The 20,943-nt window shown below is 45.5% G+C and overlaps 1 protein-coding gene across 10 annotated transcripts in view; it reads left to right on the top strand.

Moving 5' to 3' along the window:
- The window catches only part of CACNA1B (calcium voltage-gated channel subunit alpha1 B), a 324,850-nt gene that overhangs the window by 214,223 nt on the left and 89,684 nt on the right, over window positions 1–20,943 (top strand). For 7 of the 10 annotated variants that reach the window (XM_053373456.1, XM_053373452.1, XM_053373449.1 and 4 more), the window contains 2 exons: window positions 7,955–8,061; window positions 13,925–13,987. In XM_053373456.1, coding sequence (XP_053229431.1) covers window positions 7,955–8,061; window positions 13,925–13,987 — 170 coding nt within the window. The remainder of the gene's footprint in view (window positions 1–7,954; window positions 8,062–13,924; window positions 13,988–20,943) is intronic. The other 3 variants (XM_053373453.1, XM_053373451.1, XM_053373458.1) reach the window with 1 other exon arrangement.

Here is a 20,943-nt window from a genome sequence, read left to right as displayed (position 1 = left end):
ACCAAGGCTCTCAGCAGCTGTTGGAACCACTGGTCCTTTGGTGGAAGAAGCTGGTAGTTTGTCCTTTTTTTCTTTTAAATTGCTGCCTATTACCCCAAATACGATTGAGCTTTGGGCTCCACAGAGCTTCTTTCAGCTTCTTGTACAGATGGGGAAGTTGTGGTCTTCCAAGCATTGCTGAATTCCCATCATCCCTGACCATTGGCCATGCTGGTCACAAGTCCCACATCCTTGTGTACACCCTCTACTGGTTTAAATATAAGAACAGCCCGCTAAATCAAACCAAAGGCCCATCTAGCCCAGCATTTCCCTCCCTCACAGTGGCCAATCAGATGCCTATGGGAATCCTGAAAGGAGGATCTGAGGGCAACAGTGCTTGAGATTCCTACAAATGTGTTTTCAGAGGCATACTACCTCCAACCGCGGAGGGAAAACACACACATTATTGCTAGTAGTCATTGATAGAGCTTTATCTGCTATGAATTCATCTAATCTTCTAAAGCCATCTAAAGCATCTCATGGGAGAAAATTCCATCATTAGTCTACATCCTGTGTGAAGAAGTATGTCCTTTTGCTTTCATTAACATAAGAAGAGGCTGCTGGATCAAGTCCGATGGCCATCTAGCCTAGCATCCTTCTCTTACGGCAGCCAACATAGGTGCCAACTCCCTGGGACCCTGGGTGCCCGAGCACACACAAATTTCCCCATGAAGGGGCCGGGCACTCACAAATTTTGGTGCCAGGGCCATGCATGCCACATGTCACCCATGGCCCCAGGCACCCACGGTTGTGAGGCCAAGCTGGCAATACTGGCAGCTAACCAGATGCATGTGGAAAACTCACAAGCATGATTTAAGCACAAGAGCACTTTCCCCACCTCTGTGGAATCCAACAACTGGAATTCAGAAGCATTTCTGCCTCCAACAGTGGAGGCAGAACATTGCCATCACAGCTAGTACCATTCCTATGACAGTTTATTCCATTTTACTTAAGTGATTCTCTCCATGTTATATTTGAGCTTGATGGACTCTTCCAGAAATCTAGAGGAATCTAGTGCATGTTTAGGGCTCATTTCCAGTTAACCCAGAAAATTGCAGGAGCAAAGTGACAAAATTTGGAGTGGCATACTGGTGTATCATTCTTTCCTGCTGTTTTTAATGGGTAAGTCATGTGAGAACAGAAGCACACATGTGTGGAAGGGCTGGAGGAATAGTGGTGCTGTACAGTGGAATTATTTGTTGTGTCACACCATGCCCATTCATATGTGGGGCTGGGCGATGTCAGGTTTTCAACATCGCAATGTATCACCAGCTGAGCGAGCCCCGTGCCCCATATGTGAGGCATTGAGGCATGCTCAGCTGGGGTGGGGGGTGGGAACAGTTTAAAGAAGCTGAGGGAGGAACAAGCTGTATTGGCCTGGTGCTACATCTTGCTTTTCCTTCTGCTGTTCCCTGGCTTGTTTGAACTGCTCACAGTGTAACAGGATATGCTTCATATAGTTGACACCCTGAGAGCATAAGAAGAGCCTATTCTGATAGGGTATACCAGACAGCCTGCCATTTAGTACTTCTGATGGAAATACATTTAGTCTAGCTTTGGTGAATAATCAGCAATAGTTAGGTACAGACAGATTCATGAACTATGATGGTAACTGAAAATCATGACAATAGTGGATTCCAGATGCAAACCGACCACAGGTTACATAGGATCTAGAGTGAAGATCGCTGTGCGAAATGTCCCATAACATCTGCCTCAGGGATTTAAGGGCAATATTCTAACCCAGATGGTGTAAAAAGGATGGTGAAAGACCACTCAAGGAGGCTTTTTGGGCCATAGTTTTCGACCATGAGCTGATAGACTCCCCATCAGATAGGTGTTAGGTTGTGGGCGAACATAGCAGACGACACAGCGATTTCTCCAGAGCAGCTCTTTACTTGTAAGCTGGACAGAACTGAACAGCAAACAGCTCAGCCGGCCTGCTTTTATAGGCAGCCGGCTGTCAACATTGTAGCAACAACAACCCAGGGTTTCCCGCCTAAAATAACTGACGTGGACCTGAGTGAAAACTATCCTGCTGGCCCAGGGTGAGAACTTCAGTACATAACAATAGATGTAAAAGTAATCCCTTCCCCAGGGGAATACTGAGATCTTTAGCCAGTATTTCAAGGCAACCCACCACACTTTGGTGGAGAGTGGGCATTCACCTGTTTCCAACAACAAAATTGATTTAGGGACACTCTGGGACCTGAAGTAGGGACCGAAGGAACTTAGCTTGGAACCCATCTAACTTAGAAAATAGACCATTGTACCAGACTTTTGAAGCATAAAGGAACTGGGAAATAGATTTCGCAGTAAAGACCCTTATGGCTGATGGAAGATAGTGACCTCCCTTTGTGAAAATGAAATGGAGTATAGCAAGTTTGCTCATCTCCGCTTCCTGACAGATAGTCTGCCAGTGGCAATTCCAGGACTTTGTGTGGTGAAACAACAGCCCTAGGTAATGGAAGCCTTTAGTCTGCTCTAGAAGATGGCCACCTAATACCCATTTACAAGGGGAATATTTTTTCTCAAAGACCAAAATTTTGGATTTCTCATAGCTGATGGGTAACCCATTTACAGAACAGTAATCTGAGAACTTCCTTAGTTTGTATTTCAAACCAGGTCTGGAACGAGAGACAATGGCCGCATTGTCCGCATATAGCAAAAGAGGGGTCTTTCCAGTGATGACCATCTGGATCCATTAGACTTTCCTCTAAACCATTTAGGGAAAGGCTAAACAATGTGGGGGCCCAAGTAAAGCCCCATCTCACTCCCTTAGCCATCTCAATACAGTCTGAAAGCTGGTCCTGCAATCCACATCTAACCTGCAATTTGCCATCACTGTACAGAACTTTAATAAGAAGAGTCATTTATCCTGCAGTAATGGCTGTTATTTGGTCCATGGTTTCGATCTGGGAATAGATTCAGAAGGACATTTAAAGTCCATAAAGGCCACAATTAGTTCTCCCTGCAGAGGGCTGGTGTATTTCTCTGCTAAGTGGGGCAGCACGACACAGTGATCTGATGTTGAAAGGTTCTTAAGAAAGCTGGCCTGGGCTTCAGATATTATATGATTATCATTTTAAAAAGAGTCAGTTGAATAGAGAGGAATCAAGTGTAGAGCTTTCCCATTATAGAAAGAAGCATGTACTGCTAGTAAGCCAGGTGTCCCCCATTCTATATTTGTGCATCTGGTTCTTCCTGCCTAAGTGCAGAAACTTACATTTGTCCCTATTGAAATTCATCTTGTTAGCTTGCACCCAGCTCTCCGATCTGTTAAGGTCATTTTGAATTCCAATTCTGTCTTCTGCAGCATTAGCTACCTCTTTCAGTTTGGTGTCATCTGCAGATTTGATGAGCATTCCCTCAATTCCTTCATCCAAGTCATTGATAAAGACGTTGAACGACAATGGGCCCAGGACAGAACCCTGTGCCACCTCACTTGTCACTTTTTTCCAGGATTATGAGGAACCATTAATGAGTACTCTTTGGGTTCAGTCAGTCAACCAGCTACAAATCAACCTAATGATTACCTCATTCAACTCACATTTTACCAGTTTCCTCACAAAAAGTCACTTCTTGGTTTGCATGGAGAAGTCATTTTCAGTGGAGACCAGTTACAGAAGCATGCAGCTATAGTAAAGCAGCACTGAATGCTGAATTTTTGTGCCCCTTAACAATTTTGTACCCAGGACAACCGTCTCTGTGCCACCCCCACATGCTACGTCACTGATGCCCAGCATAATGTTTGATGTTTTATCATGTTTTTAATATTCTGTTGTGGCTGGGAAAACCCAGCCAGATGGGAGGGGTAAATAAATAAACATCATCATCATCATCATCATCATCATCATCATCATCATCATCTCCTGGTAGGGCTGGGAGAGATCCCACTGTCCCAAACCTTGGAAAGCTGTTACCAGTTAGTATAGTAGACAAAACCAAGCTAGATTGACCTGACTGTATATGTCAGCTTGTTCCCTGAATTTGCTCTTTGTTCATAACCATGAGCACTGGGTTCTTACTTTATATTTTAGATGAACCATAGGTCAGTGGCTGAGCATCCACGATCAACCCCAAGCATCTTCAAGTAGGGCTGGTTATGTTCCCTGACTGAAATTCTGGCCACTGCCAGTCAGTGTAGACAACACTGAGCAAGATTAACCCACTGGCCTGACTCAGAATGACAGCTACCTATACTGCTATGCAGAGAGGCCAATAGCCACCCACAGGCAGAATCTTGAACTATGAGCCTCTGCTGTGTCCTTCTGCTCCTCTTAGCAAACCTTCTTGTATAGAACGATTTTATACTGTCTGAAATTAAGCTCCCTTTCCTGCTTTTTATAAAAAATGATGAGATTTTTTTCCTCTTGGGGATTTGTTATTGTCTATTCAAGGAGCCCCAAAAGATTTGTAGGAACACTTTGGCTTGGGGCAAAGAGAGGCTCCTTAAGGCATTGAAAAAAGGAGTTCAGACCACTTCCTTTTCAAATTTCCCCTTTGAATTGTTCTGAATCCAATGGCTTGTCCAGAAAGCAGCCTTTTGTTAGTGTTATGGTGGAGGGCAATTAAATATTGATGGCATCAAAAGCACTGATAAATTGCACAGCTTCCTTTGAAATGCTCTCAGTTTAAATCAGACCATGGATCTGGAAATCACTAGGGCTTTTCAAAAGAGGGAAGAGGTGGAGAGGGGAGAGGCACATCAAAGAGCTTCAATTATGTGGTGTACTTAGGAGAATGCAAGGGGTTTTATAGCTGAGTAAATATGATTACATGTAACACATGCAAATTAAGAACGTTAGAAGAGCCTGCTGGATCAGGCCAATGGCCCATCTAGTCCAGCATCCATTTCTTGCAGTGGTCAACCAGATTTCGCTTGTGCAAAACCTGCAGGTAGAACCTGAGCACAACATCATTCTTCCCTCTCCCAGGTTCCAGCACCTGGTATTCAAAAGCATTGATGCTTCTGACAGTGGAGGCAGAGCATAGCCATCATCCCTAATAGCCACCAACAGCCCTCTTCTCCATGAATTTGCCCAATCTTCGTTTAAAGCCAAAAGGGCAATGTAACCTGGCCTCTGCAAAACTCTTTGTTAACTGCCCCCTCCATCATCTTCCATTCATGTCTTCCATTCATGCATTGACAAGCCTCTGGTCTCCCAGTAGGAATGAACAGATCTGTCAATTTCACTTTCGGTCAGTTTCTTAATTTTTGCAGCCTTAAGGATGGTTTGCCCCATATCCTCATTAGTTTGTATTAAAAGAGAGAGAGAGAAGTCCTCATAAAAATTCATCAGCATTTTAATGCATCTTCCCCAAATGGAATACAATGCATGTTATTATTTGTATTGATATATACTTTTTCGTGCACGCTTTCATGTATCTTTTATAAAAATTCTGAGTATGTGGAGAACTGCATCATAACATTCAGAGAAGTGTGCCTCTTGAAAGATGGCTACCTTTCAGTTTGCTTATTAGGCAAAAGTGCATTAAATTCAAATCCCCCATCCCTACCCTCCAGGTGTTGCCAAACTATAGCTCCCATCATCCTTGGCCATGCTGGCTGGGGCTGATGGGAGTTGGAGTCCAGTAATGAGAGCAGTAATGAGTCCACCCAGCTCAGTACTGTTGACACTGACTGGCAGCAGCTATCCAGGGTTTCAGACAAGGGATATTCTCAGCCCTACCTGGAGTTGCCAGGGATTGAACACAGGACCTGCTGAATGCAGTGGATGCTTTACCAGTGAACTATAGCCCTTCCCCAAGACATCAAGGGTACTTTATGACAGTCTTTTGAATATCTGTACCAGACCATTGCCAAGCAAGTCACTGATATACCGTATTTTTCCGTGTATAAGACGACCCTACGTATAAGACGACCCCTATTTTTTTTGAGCCCCAAATTAAGAAATCAACATTTTAAACATCAAACAGAACAACTTTGATAGTTTATTAAATATTCAAAGCTCTGGCACTGGCACAGCAACCCCGACCGGCACCTGGGGTGGCAGGATGTGTGTGTACCCAAAGTTGTTGAGTTTTTTTGAGAGATAGCTCAGGAGGTACAGTGGCTCCGGCACTTCTGGCACCTTCTTCAAGGCAGCCATGGGCAGGTAAGTAGTGTTTTGTTTTGTTTTTTGCCCCTGAGCATTCACCATCCATGTATAAGACAACCCCCAATTTTTGACCCCCCAAAAAAGTTAGCAAAAAACATCTTATACACGGAAGAATATGGTATGTACTGAAAGTTGTGAAATAATTGACTGTGTGCAATAATTTAATGGTCTGTCTTTCACTTAGTCTGGTTTGAATTACTTCCTTACCAACCACAGCAAGGGATCAGCTCGTTATGTGCCCACTAGCCCATTCGTGAAAGGGAATAGCAGTGTTTGATAGTCTAAAGGCAAAGCAGCCCTTCCACTGCTCTGATCTGAGTGTTTTCCTCTCTGAAAAGGGAAGAGCTGAACTTAGTGTTGATGCGATTGACAATGCCAAATATATCAGCAGATCACTGAAGAAAGCTGCCTCATACTGAGTCATAGGATCATAGAGTTGGAAGGCACCCCAAGGGTCATCTAGTCCAAACCCTGTGCAATGCAGGAATCTCAGCTAAAGCACCTATGACAGGTGACCAATCCAAACACAGCTTAAAAACCTCCAAGGAAGGAGAGTTTCCAACCTCCAGAGGGAAATTGTTCTTCTGTCGAACAGCTCTTACTGTCAGGAAGTTCTTCCTGATGCTTAGCCAGAATTTTCTTTCTTGTAACAACAACAACAACAATTTATTTATACCCCACCCATCTGGCTAGGTTTCCCCAGCCACTCTGGGTGGCTTCCAACAAAGTACAGTAGTCTGTTAAACATTAAAAGCTTCCCTAAACAGGGCTGCCTTCAGATGTCTTTTTAAAGTCTGGTAGTTGTTCTTCTCTTTAACATCTGAAGGGAGGGTGTTCCACAGGGCGGGTGCCACTACCGAGAAGGCCCTCCGCCTGGTTCCCCATAACCTCACTTCTCACAGTGAGGGAACCGCCAGAAGGCCCTCGGCGCTAGACCTCAGTGTCCGGGCAGAATGATGGGGGTGGAGACTTGAATCCACAGGTCTAGGTCAGTACTATCTGCACTGACTAGCAGTGGCTCTCCAGGATTTCAAGTAGGAGTCTTTCCCTGCCCTCCCAGAAGATGCCAAGGATTGAACCTAGGATTTTTTACATGCAAAGCAGATGCACTGTGTTACAACCCATCCCCAAAAGGACACATGAAGCTGCCTTGTACTGAGTCAGACCACTGGTTCATCTAGCGCAAGATTACCAACACAGACTGGCAGCAGCTCAACTGTGTTCCAGGCAAAAGGGCTCCCCAAACCTACCTGGAGATGCTAGGAATTGAACCGGGGACCTTTTGCATTCAAAGCAGCACAGAGCCATGGCCCTTCCCCAAAAGGACACAGAAAACTCCCTTATACTGAGTCAGACAATTGCTCCAATTAGTTCAGTATTCTCTTCATTGACTGAGAGCAGACTCTTAGGTGGGAGTCCCTCCCTCCCTCCCTCCCTGCCCCCTGCCCCCTGCCCTACCAGGAGATGCTGGGGATTGAATCTGCAGGCTTTTGCATGCATAGGAGATGATCTACCACTGAATGACAGTCCTTCCTCAGAAGTATTTTATCATCATTATTTTTAGTTAGATTCCTCTTTTCCATTAACTTTGGTTTCATTGCATCTGTAGTCATCTCAAAAGACAGGAGGTGAATTTATGGGTGCATATATTTACATTGATTTCTGCAACAGGGTTGTGAGATATGTCACTTAATTCCATTGGGGAGGGAGATGGGATAGTCCTAGACACACCCACTCAGAAACATGTCCTGTCAAGAATAATGCATTCCTGCCTGTGCCATTGTCTTCCAAAACAGGACGAAGAGGAGATGGAAGAGGCCACCAATCAGAAACTTGCCCTGCAGAAGGCCAAGGAAGTAGCTGATGTTAGTCCCCTGTCAGCCGCTAACATTTCCATAGCAGCGTAAGGGTTTCTTTTTCTTATTATTTTGGAAATGTCATGCCCATTTTATTTCTTCTTTGTGTCCCCTGGTCACCATTCACGTCTTATTTGTTCTGGTCCAGAAAGAGTCCATGCCCACCCCCTTCCACAAACAGGCCCCCCTGGAGCATCTTGTGGACGAACCATATAAGCCCTAGAACAATGAAGGACAAGTTTTCTTTTTTCAGCCTGAGAGTTGCATTTCCTTCTTGGCACATGCTAGTCGTAGGTGGGGGCGGAAGCAAAAGCAGACAGAGCAACAAATGTGAATGTTACCTTCAGACAGGAGGCTAGTTTCTACACACAGAGGCACCATCTGGGGAGGTGAACTCGCCCAAATGTTAAGGAGGGGCTGGTCCCCTCAAAATTCTGCTCCAGCCTTTTGCTTTTCTTGTAACTTGAAACCATTGGTTTGAGTCCTACCCTCCAGAGCAAGAAAAAACAAGCTTGCTCCATCTTCCATATGACAGCCCCTGAGATATTGGAAGATGGCTACCCTATCTCCTCTCAGTCTCCTCTTTTCCAAGCTAACCATACCCAGCTCCTTCCACCGTTCCTCATAAGGCTTGGTTTCCAGACCCTTGATCATCGTGGTAACCCTCTACACACATTCCAGTTTGTCAATATCAACTGATGTCAGGGATTAAAATCCTTGCAGAAGCACTGTTTGAAGCAGCTCACATGGATACTTTAAGTGGACAAGTGGGTGGGTGGTGGCAACAGGGAAAGGTGGGGGGAGAGGATTCTCCCACACCCACCCTACTGCTGCTGCTGCTTCTACTGCCACCCAGTTGCTTGCTTAAAGGCGAAGTGTGAGTTGCTTCAAATAGTGCTGTTGCAAAGTTCTTTAAAGCAGCCCCAGCACTCCTGCTTCAGCCGCTGGAGAAAGGTGAGCTGCTTCAAAGTGCACTTTTGCAAAAGGCTTTAACACTTTGCCAGTCTCCTTTTAAACCTCTAAGAGCAGGGGATTAAAGGGGGATTGTGAAGAGAGTTGCAAATCCATGGGAGGGATTTTGACCAACCTGTCAATGATATGTTGTTGTACTCCTGATAAGGATCTGCCCCATCAAATAAAAAAAGTTTTCCCACCTCTGCATTATCAGATGCTGAGGAAACATTCCACATCCAGGCAAAAACACTCAAGACAGGTGCAAAGTAGGGCCAGTGAAGCATGTGGCCTGAGACATGAGTGTAGCTTGGGAGAGTCCTGAGGGCCAGATAGAGAGGCTTGGAGGGCCACATTTAGCCTATGGGCCTAAGGCTCCCCACCCCTGCCCTAGAATAAACAAAACCTCTGAAAATAATACTGGTGACTCTTAGAGATTTATATCACAGGGAACCACCCATTGACTTCTTGTGCATTTGAAATGTCTTTTCTGTCCATGTTGTTTTTATTTTATTTTATTTTGTTTTATTGCAACTTTTTTTTTTGCTATCTTTCATCCATAACAAGATGGTTTAGAAAAACAAACTACAGTGAAAGGATCCAGAATAAATCTGTAGTCAGGGATGGAAAACCTGTAGCACTCCAGATGTTGTTAGACTACAACTCCCATCATCATCAACAAGCATTGTCAATTGTGAGGGACAATGAGGGTTGACACCAGGAGGGCTGACAACCAATGGCACCTAGAGGGCTGCTGGTTGCCCATGCTTGCGCTACTTGCAGATAGTTACAAGAATTCAACTGTTGTTAACTGCTAGCAAATGATACAAGAATAGAAGTATTTCCAGTTCAGTGCTGAAAATTCATTCATGTGGGTACTTGGTTCAGTTCAGATGTTCCAAAGGAAAGGTGCCTCCCTTTAGTCAGCACTAATTGAACCTCAATGCATATTACAGCATGATTGGGAGGGCTTCACTCAACAATTTTATTGCTGGGCAAGTTGACATGCAGAAAGATGCTCCTCCTGGCTAAGTGGTCCCAAGTTACTTGGGGTTTTAAAGGGGAAAACCAAAACCTTAATCCTGGCTTGGTGGTATATTGGCAACCAGTGCACCTGCTTTTGGGAGTGGTGTAACATGAGGACAGTAGGACTCAGTGCTCTGGCTTGACTGGTGGAGCCCCTGGACCACCCTTAAAAGAAGTCCCACAGAGAGTGCATTGCAGTAGTCCAGCCTTGAGGTTACCGATGCATGAATCACAGCAGCAAGGCTGTCCCAGTCCAGGAATTATCCATATTTAGCATACCAGCTAAGGCTGGAAAATGGCGACCCTAGTCACTACTGCCATCTGTGTCTTCAGGGACAGAGATGACTCCAGGATCACCCACAGGCTATGCAGCTGCTCCTTTGAGGGGGAGGGTGACCCTGTCCAGAGTAAGCAAACATCTAAATTCTCAGGCCCAACAACCACCCACTTGCAGGATTTCCATCTTGTTAGGATTCAGCTTGCTTATTTATTTATTTATTTATTTATCTATCATCTATCTCTCTATCATCTATCTATCTATCATCTATCTGTCTGTCTGTCTGCCTGCCTGTCAGTCTGTCTGCCTGTCTATTTAATGTATAAGTAAATGTAAAGGGACCCCTGACCATTAGGCCCAGTCATGACCAACTCTGGGGTTGTGGCGCTCATCTCGCTTTACTGGCCGAGGGAGCCGACGTACAGCTTCCGGGTCATGTGGCCAGCATGACTAAGCCACTTCTGGCGAACCAGAGCAGCGCACGGAAACACCATTTACCTTCCTGCCAGAGTGGTACCTATTTATCTACTCGCACTTTGACATGCTTTCAAACTGCTAGGTTGGCAGGAGCAGGGACTGAGCAACGGGAGCTCACCCCGTTGCGGGGATTCGAACCCCGACCTTCTGATCAGCAAGTACTAGGCTCTGTGGTTTAACCCACAGCGCCACCCGCGTATATATACATCCCACTTTTCCTCCAAGCCACAAAAAAGACTCTCTCTCATGCACCACCAGCCATGCTTTGGGTGTTGATGGGACCGAGAGAAGGTGTTCACCTGAGGTGTTTAGCTAGCACCCAGGTAGGTTTGTAAAAGTAGATACAATCAGGTAGCTTCTTCTGACTGGCCCTTATCCAGGCCATCTCTGCATCCAGGACTTGCACAGCAACACCTGACTCAGATATAATAGACAAATGGAGCTGAAGTTTGCCAGTAATTGGGAAGGGCGCAGAGCCTCCTAGCAGGTGGGGCATGGTTGCTAACTGGGAGGGAGAGAACTAAGTGGTAGAGAAGGTGTTGCAGTGCAAACATACTGGTGGTTCTGGCAGTCCTGCTGGTGTGTTTGCACTGTTCCAGCCTCCCTGTTGCCTCATCATTTAAAATGAAATAACATGCCCAATGCATGAAATGGATATTTTTCCAAGGTGACTGTGTATAGCCAAATGTTTCGACTACTTGGCCTTCTTCAGTGGCAGTACAATGTACAATTGCAGAGAAAGAATACAGATCAACAGCTGTTGTTGTGTATTCTATACCTGCAGTTGTACATTGCATGTGTTGAAATTGCATTCACACATGTTGTTGCATTGTAATTTATTTATATATCCAGTTTGTCACTATCACTGCATATGGTGAAAGGGCCACTCGGCTATGATACTGTTTTGTTTTGGGGGAAAAAGTAGAGTTTTGTGTATATAATATATGTATATTTAATTCATAGGATTGTAACCAATTAATTCTACTCAAAGTGGTTTAAGAATCAATCCCTCTTCTCAGGGAATTCTGGAAACGGTAGCTCCATGAAGGGATTGGGGTCCCCTAACAACTTGCAGCACCCATAAAACACTACAATTCCCAGGATTCTTTGGGGGAAGTCATGGCTATTTAAAGTGGCATGATACTGCTTTAAATGTATTGTGCAGGTGGGTCCTAGGACTCAGGTAGACCCATGAGCAGAGCCCTACTCATCCATGAAGTTTGCTAGTTGACCTTGGACCAGTCACCGCCACTCAATCTAACCCACCCCACAGGGTTCTTAATAGGACAAAGATGTGAAGGAGAAACTTGTAAGTTGCCAGGACTGGCAAATGAGCTGAGATCAGAACCTAAGACAAGCCCTGCTGGATCTGACCAAAAGCCTGTGTAGTCCAGTATCCTATTTCTCAGTCTCTAACCAAATGCTTTTGGAAACTCAGAAGCAGGACATTATGGCAATAGTCCTGCTTCCCCCCCCCCAGCAACTGGCATTCTGATCCTGAAGGTACCTAGCAAAAGCCCTGCTGGATCAAGCTGCTGGTCCAGCTAGTTCCAGCATCCTGAGCTCACAGCGGCTAGCTAGATGGGTATGGAAAGCCCACAAGCAGGGTCTATGTTCAACAGCGCTTTCCTCACTTGTGATCCTCAGCACCTGTTATTCAGCCATTCATAGCCATATTCTAGTGATGTAAAAGTAGCATACAGACATAGTGACCAGCATCCACCAACAACCTCATCCTCCATTAATTTGCCTGATCTTATTTTAAAAGCATCTAAGCTGGTAGCCATAAGCAAATGTAACGAATGAAATGAGCAAGAGAACTTCTCCAGCCATTTAATCCCTTATTATTATTATTTTTAAAAATAATAATAATTAACTTAAATATTTATTAACCACACTTTCATAGAAGGTGTAACAAGAAAACCAAATGCAGCTACAAAAGCAGGTTTTTAAAAGTTAATCAAAACTGGTTTCGAAGGGTGGGAAATCATGTTCCAAAGGCCTTCTGGACAATACAGTTCAGACATCTGTATTTGATCTGTATCAGAACACATCTAAAAGAAAGCAGGGGTGACCAGGCAAGCTTCTATTGGCAAAGAGTTCCAAAGACAAATCTTGATCTCTGGTAAAGGCTTGATCTCTGTTAAAGTCTGACTAGACCCCAGAGGCATGGGAGGTACCTGTGCCAGTGCACAGTCTATCCATTAGGCATCAAAATAACTCCTCCTTTGGATATATATTTTAATCACTTTTTTTTATTTACAACAGCAGCACCACCACCACCACCAACACAAAAGTCCAAACCACCAGCTGTAAGCAAAAAATAAAAATAAAATTATTTATTCCTGAAATCCCAACTCCCATCAGCACCAGCCAACAGGGCTAATGGTCAAGGTTGATGGCCCTTTAAGTGCAACAACATCTGGAGGGTGTCAAAGTGCCTGCCCCTTTCAGTACAGCCTGGGGAGGTCCTTTGTGCTCCTACTTCTAGCCCACACTTTACTTCTAAAGTCAAAGTGCCTGCCCCTTTCAGTACAGCCTGGGGTCTAAAGTGTGTCTCTTGATTTTCACCCATACAGTAACTGTGGTCTAGGACAGGGGTTGCTAACATGGCACCCTCCAGATGTTATCAAACCACAAACCAGAACCTCATTGCCCATGCTAGCTAGGGCTGTTGGGAATTGTAGCCCATCAACATATGGAGGGAACTATGTGGGCACTCCCTGCTTGACAATTCCTAGAGTATATACTTCAGTTGCACCCACAAAGATCTGTGATGGTGATGTGGTTTATTGGAAATAGCCTTAAATGTCCACAAGTGCAATCTACACTATTTAAAAAATATCTCTTGGTTGGCTTCTGGGTCCACCTTTGTATGGCTTCCATTGTTATTTTGATTTGATGTTTTTTGCATTGGTTTAGTTTCTCTCTCCTCCCCTCTCCTCTTTCAACACAGAGATGGTGTCTCTGTGAATCTCACTTTCCCCCAGAGCTTGCCTGGGCTCTGTTTTGTTTTGTTTCTTAAGATGCACGTTCCAGCTTGCAACCTGATGGGGGACCTGGGGAGCCTATCCAAGCCTCCCTCTTGATACAGCTGTTTTAATGTTCCTAAATTCTCTTGGGAATTGTTCCCTTCCCCCCCTCTCACCTTTTTGTTCTTCTGTTTCTTGCATGTGCAGTTTTGTAAAGCAAACACGAGGTACTGTATCACGCAGCTCGTCGGTCTCCAGCGTTAATTCACCGTGAGTTGCTCTCTGTATACAATGTTCCATAAATGGATTTGATGAATGATGAATATATACATACAAGTAGACTTCTCCCCCTCCCCTTCCCTTTGCTTAAGTCATTCACTTCATTGTGGAAAATCTGCTGGAGGAAAAGGTGGACAGCATCACCTCACCATGCTTGTGAGTTGCTTTGGAGCAATTCCGTCATGTGGTGTTGTTCTCTCTGTTTCGTTTCTTCGTGTGGTTGCATGCATATGATGTGCACTTCCATTAGTCTTCCTCTTCCCATTTGACCCTTGTGTTGTGGCCTGTCTTGATTCCAAGTTATTTGTCTTGCTCCCTCGCCTCCCCACTTCCTCTGTCTAATGCACTTCTTACTTTGGTTTTTCCACCAGGTGATGGGATCAGAGCTGAGTTGTAGGGAAGCCATTCAACAAGTGATGACCAATGGTGGCTCCAGGTTTCTGGAAGGGGCCTTTGGGGAAGATCCATGGGGTTCTAGCCATGATGGCTACATTCCTCCTCCATGGTCAGAAGCAGCGATGCTTCTAAATACAAGTTGTTGGAAACCACGGGAGGGGAGAGTGCTTGGAATCCTGCCTGTAGGTTTGCCACAGGCATCTGGATGGCCATTGTGAAAATAGGACTACATCAGCCATTGATCTGAACCAATAGGCCCCTTCCAATGTTCTCATGCTAAGGGGTTGAAGCAACTTCTTTACGAGGAAACATTGGAACATCTGGGGTCTTTTTACTTTAGGAAAAGAAGGCAAGTAAGAGGGAACATGATGCAGGTGGATAAAATTAAGCACATTGAGGAGAAAATGGATACGGAATTGCATTTCATAGAGGATTAGGTTATCAACCCTCAATATCAAAGGTACTGATTTGGGCTTCCCAGAGGCATCTGGTTGGCCACTGTAAGAACAGGATGCTCAACTAGATGAGCTTTGCTTGTGTTCTTAAGGAGATGTTTTTCTCCCTCTTTCATAGTACTAGAACTTGCGAACGTCCAATGAAGGTGAATGTTCAAACATTCAGGACAGACAAAAGAAAGTACTGAAGTTCAGCCTTGAGAAAATGGGGGGGGGGATAGAAGATAAAACAGCTAAAGCAGTGAAAACGGGTCAGGAGCAGATGTTAAAAATTTAAAAACCACAACAGCAGAGCAAAAGATAGAAGCTGCTTATCACACTGTCATATTGTTGAACAACCCCTGCATTTAAAGTACTTTGATGTCACTTTAAACAGTCACAGCTTCCCCCAAAGGATCCTGGGAGCTGTAGTTTGTTAAGGGTGTTGAGGCAGTGGCGAAGGAAGGGGGGTGCAGTCCGCCCCTGGTATCATCACTGAGGGTGTGTGTGACAAAATGAGCTTTAAAAAATAATTATATCGGGCTCATGAAACTTTTTAGGAGTGACGTGGTGGCTTAGGTGCCTGCAGGTTCCGCACTGCCTGAAACGGCAGCGTGGGACTTGTGTCTGCCTACTGCCTCTCCCTCAGCCGCCCTACAGCTGAGGGGGAGGCAGCTGAGAGGCGCCAAGTGTTGGAGAAGCTCACCACATCCCCATGGGCAGCTCACCCTGCCCCCAGATGCAGGACATGCCCCCGCACCAAGCACCCGAGCGGCTAGCTACACTGCTACATTGAGGGTCATTAAAGGTCAAGGTAAAGGGTCCCCTGACCATTAGGTCCAGTCGTAGCCGACTCTGGGGTTGCTTTTCTTGCTTTAATGGCCAAGGGAGCCAGCATACAGCTTCCGGGTCATGTGGCCAGCACGACTAAGCCGCTTCTGGTGAACCAGAGCAGCGCACAGAAACGCCGTTTACCTTCCCGCCGGAGTGGTACCTATTTATCTACTTGCACTTTGATGTGCTTTCAAACTGCTAGGTTGGCAGGAGCTGGGACTGTGCAACGGGAGCTCACCTCATCGTGGGGATTCGAACCCCAACCTTCTGATCGGCAAGCCCTAGGCTCTGTGGTTTAACCCACAGCGCCACCCGCATCATTAGGTGACAGCTATTCCCCTCAAAGAGCTGTGAAGAGGAATTCTGGGAACTGGCTCTTCAAGCAGCAAACTCAAAAGTGTGAATCAGCTAAGGGTGGGAGAAGCTAGAGGATTCAAGTGGGCAGGTCCTCCCTCAGTGCTGCTGGTGTGGCTGGAATACTGTCCTATAATGGGGGGGGGGGAGAGAGATAAAATCATGGAGTCTCTTGCCTCACAGTCCTTGAAGAGGTTGCAAAGAACATTCAGCGAGCCTCTTAATATCTGAGTGATTACGCCTCCTGTAAATTTCCTACTGCATTCTTAGGGGGAGTTGAGTTCCATCTGTAGAGTTCCAAAGCCCAGGTGCCAGGGAGGCCAGTTTACCCACTCTGTGTTAATTGCCTTTTAAGTAGCTGCTATGTGTTCTTTAATAGGAATGAAAACCAACTTGAAACAGGTGCTGTTGGTTAAGACAAGGCTTTTTTCTGTGCAGTATTATTTCCAGCTCGGTAGGTATGATGTTAGAGTCCATATATATGCAAACTTTAAAGGCAGTTAGCACAAAAACCCTGAAGCTACCTGTCTGCAATCTGGCATGGTTGACCCCCTCTTTAAGGGTTGCCATGTGTCCAAATGTAATGCCCCTGTGTGAGAAAAAATAAACATGGCTGTTTTGAGCCTTTTAAATATATTGTTGAAGTGCAATCTGAATTGACTGGATTAAGAGGTTTTAATCAGCTGATGTAGCCGGTGTTAGTTTTATATGGTCTCTCTGTGCTTTCTAGGGCTCCTTCCCCTTTTCTTTTTGTTGGAGTTCCTTTTATCAATCTTTTATGACTCTCTTAATTGTTGTTTTTAGAATGCATGCTTTAGTTTTCAGCAGTGACATCCTTCCGGAATTTGGGATAAACTGAATCATTAATAGGGCAAACCCCAAATGGGAAACAGGAGAGGGGACATTGTGAAGTCGTTTGCAGGGGACATGTATGTAAATGGAATTCCTGCAGGCAAAGGCAGGGGAAGCTGCACATATATAAAGTCCCTTCACATACTGGCTGAGTAAAAGTTTGGAATCATCTGAATTTCACTAACGTATCCTGATGTAGCATCATTTTGTGGAGGTTCTGGGGAACCTAAAATTCAGAATTTTTGGGGCCAAGCAACAATCCCCTACTTTCTGGTACTACTCTTTCATAATGATGCTGCAGGTAGAAGCAGAAACATCCATAATCAGTGCTCCAGAACTCTTAATCTCCTGAGTTGTTTCAGAAGGAAATCCTGGTCAGTGGTATTGAAAGCTTCTGAAGTAGAACCAATAAGAGCCATACTCCTCCTATCACTATCCCAATAAAAGTAATCAGTGGCTGTTTCAATGCTAAAAAGTGGTCATTGGAACCAGACCGTAATGGATCTAGGTAATCTGCTAGCTCTGGGCTTAGACCTGAAATAAGCTGGCCCTCTCATTCACCTGGTGGAATGCTGTGTTCCATGAGACCAGGGCCCTGCAGGATTTAACTGTAAGACAGAGCTATTCTGCCTGGCGTTTAATTTGAATTTAGCCTGATCTTTTATTCCCCTTCCTTCCCTCTCCTTTTTATGAAGATTACCCGCTCTGGGATCCCACAGCTAATTCTCCCCTGGTCTCCTCGCTGGCCCAAATAGGACTAATTTAGCCAGCTAGCCCTGGTGATCATCTAATGTTTATTGGATGGATTTTTCCCCTAAATTGATTTTTGAATTCTGAATTTATTGTTATTCCCATTTTATACTGTATTTTATGCTGTTTTTGTTGCATCAATTTAGTGTTTTAAGTTTGTTGTTAGCTGCCCTGAGCCCAGTTTTCTGAACCGGGAAGGGTGGGGTATAAATAAAAATTTAATAATAATAATAATAATAATAATAATAATAATAATAATAATAATATATTTATACCCCGCCCATCCGGCTTCTGGATCCAAGGAGGGCCTCTTCCAGAGGGGATGCACCACCACTATCACCTCAGGGGAAAAGCAGTGGGCCAACAATTTCCATGTGTGAACTTCCAGCTCAGCCCCAGACTTATTGGTACCTGCCCAACTCAATCAACAATTGATCTGCCAGTCATAATGTCTTCTCATTCTTGGAGAGTTACAGAAAGAAGGTTGCTTTTACCTTTAAACCTGTAGACTTCCAGCCTTCCTTCCTTTCAAGCATTTTTACTCCCATCTTCAGCCGGTGCCCATTGGGGCTGGAAGGGTGGAAGGCAGGGAGGCCAATAGTATGTGAAGCTAAAGCCAAGAATAGGCAGCTAATTTATTCTAGTAGTAGTAGTCAGTGCTTTTTTTGAGATGGTACTCAGCAGTACACCGTACTGCCACCTCCCCCACCCCACCCCTGGCCACTATCTTGCCAATGCTGCTTGCCCACTCACCCGCTTGCACCTTTTCCACTTCTGCTGCTGCCACTACTTCCTGTGGCTGCAGGCACAGCCTGCTAAAGCACCACTAGGAGGCACCTCCTGGAAGGCACTTAGGTTGTGCCAAAGCACTTCCGGGAGGCTGTGCCTGCAGTCATGGGAAGCAGTGGCAAAGGCAGCAGCAAAGATAGGAGGGGGGAGCAAGTTAGCACAGGGTGGGTGGACATGTGGTGGTGGCAGTGTGGTGCATACCAGCACCTATTTTTCTGGGGGGGAAATACCGGTAGTACTACTGGTAGTAATACTACTACTAGTAGTAGTAAAGGTAAAGGTAAAGGGACCCCTGACCATTAGGTCCAGTTGTGGCCGACTCTGGGGTTGCAGCGCTCATCTCGCTTTATTGGCTGAGGGAGCCGGTGTACAGCTTCTGGGTCATGTGGCCAGCATGACTAAGCCGCTTCTGGCAAACCAGAGCAGCGCACGGAAACATCGTTTACCTTCCCGCCAGAGCGGTATCTATTTATCTACTTGCACTTTGTGCTTTCAAACTGCTAGGTTGGCAGGAGATGGAACCGAGCAATGGGAGCTCACCCCATCGCAGGGATTCGAACCACCGACCTTCTGATCAGCAAGCCCTAGGCTCTGTGGTTTAACCCACAGCGCCACCCGCATCCCTACTCCTGCTACTACTAGTAAAACATGTGGTGGTGGTGGTAGTAGCAGCAATTTATTATTGTACCCTGCCTATCTGACTAGGTTGCTCCAGTCACTCTGAGTGGCTTCCAACAGAATATACAAAAACAACAGAACACCACACTTTAAAAGCTTCCCTATGCAGGGCTGCCTTTAGATGTCTCCTAAAAGTCAGATAGTTGTTTATTTGTCTTACATCTTAGGGGAGAGCATTCCACAGGGCCAGCATGACTACCAAGAAGGCCCTCTGTTATGTTCCCTGTAACATTTTTTCCTGCAATGAGGGAATTACCAGAAGGCCCTTGGAGCTGGATCTTAGTGTCCAGGCTGAACAAAGTGGGCAGAGGCACTCCTTCAGGTGTACAGGGTCAAAACTGTTTAGGGCTTTAAATGTCAACAGCAACATTTGAATTGTGCTCAGTATTATATGGTCCCAGCGGCTGCTCCAAGTCACCAATCTATCAACTGTATTCTGGGTTAATTGTAGTTCCTGAGTCACCTTCAAAGGTAGCCCCACATAGAGTACTTTGCAGTAGTCTAAGCAGGAGATAACCAGAGTATATACCTCTCTGGTGAGACAGTGGACAGGCACGTAGGGTCTCTGCTGGCGTACCAAATGGAGCTGGTAGACAGCTGCCCTGGACACAGAGTTGGCCTGTGCCTCCATGGACAGCTGTGAGTCCAAATGACCCCAAGGTTGCACACCTGGTTCTTCAGGAGCACAGTTACCCCATTCAGGACCAGGGAGTCCCCCACACCTGCCCACGCCCTGTCCCCAAGAAACAATACTTCTGTCTTGTCTGGATTCAACATCAATCTATTGATCACCATTTATCCTCCAACCACCTCCAGAAACTCACACAGGACGTTCACTACCTTTGCTAGTTCCAATTTAAATGAGAGGTAGAGCTGGGTATCATCTGCATGTTGGTGGATACTCAGCCCAAACCCCCTGGTGATCTCTCCCAGCAGTTCCATATACATGTTAAAAAGCATGGGGGAGATGACGGAGTCCTGAGTCAGTCCACAAGTGAGTGCCCAGGGGTCCAGACACTCATCACCTAACACCACTTTCTGGACATGGCCCAGGAAAAAGGAGCATAACTGTGCCCCCAACTCCCAACCCTCTTAGATGGTCCAGAAGGATACTGTGGTCAATGGTATCAAAAGCCACTAAGAGATCCATCAGAACCAGGAAACAGCTTTCACCTCTGTTCCTAGCCCACCGAAGGTCATTGACCGGTGTGACCAAGGTGGTTTGAGTCCCATGGTGGGACCTGAACCCTGATTTGGAAGGGGTCCGAATGGTCTGCATCCTCCAGACATGACTGGAGTTGTTCAGCAATCACCTGCTTAATCAGACTGGGCAATAATTGGCCAGGATGGCCAGGTCCAAATATGTTTTTTTGCAAAGCAATTTTATAACTACTTCTTGAAGGGGGACTGGGAAGACGCTCTCAAAGAGGGAAGCATCCCCCCTCCCAGCACATTGTCCAGCCCTTCCTGGCTTGCTTTTATAAGCCAGGATGGACAACAGTCAATGAGACAGGTGGTTTCACTTGTCCAAACAGCCTGTCCACATCCTTGGAGGTAACAAGTTGAAATTGATCCCATACAACTTGACTAGACATACTGCTGTCAGTCTCACAACCCAGTCCTGTTACCATGATGGAGTTTATCGTTTTATGAATTAGAGCAATTTTATCTGCAAAATCAGGAGATTTTGGAGTGCCTACCAGACCAGAATGGCAAAAGTGGTTCTGTTAGACTACAACCCACCTGAAAGAGTCTCCTGGAATTGTTTTCCATGGATGCAATAGAAGCAGCGAAGAAGATCTTCTTCACCTTCACTATCTCCACTTAGTAGGCTTAGTATTGAGCTCTAAGTCATGTTCA

This window comes from Podarcis raffonei, chromosome Z (assembly GCF_027172205.1).
Source record: "Podarcis raffonei isolate rPodRaf1 chromosome Z, rPodRaf1.pri, whole genome shotgun sequence".
Taxonomy (NCBI): domain Eukaryota; kingdom Metazoa; phylum Chordata; class Lepidosauria; order Squamata; family Lacertidae; genus Podarcis; species Podarcis raffonei.
The sequence above is the reverse complement of the archived record's forward strand: the minus strand, read 5'-3'. Positions and strand labels throughout refer to the sequence as shown.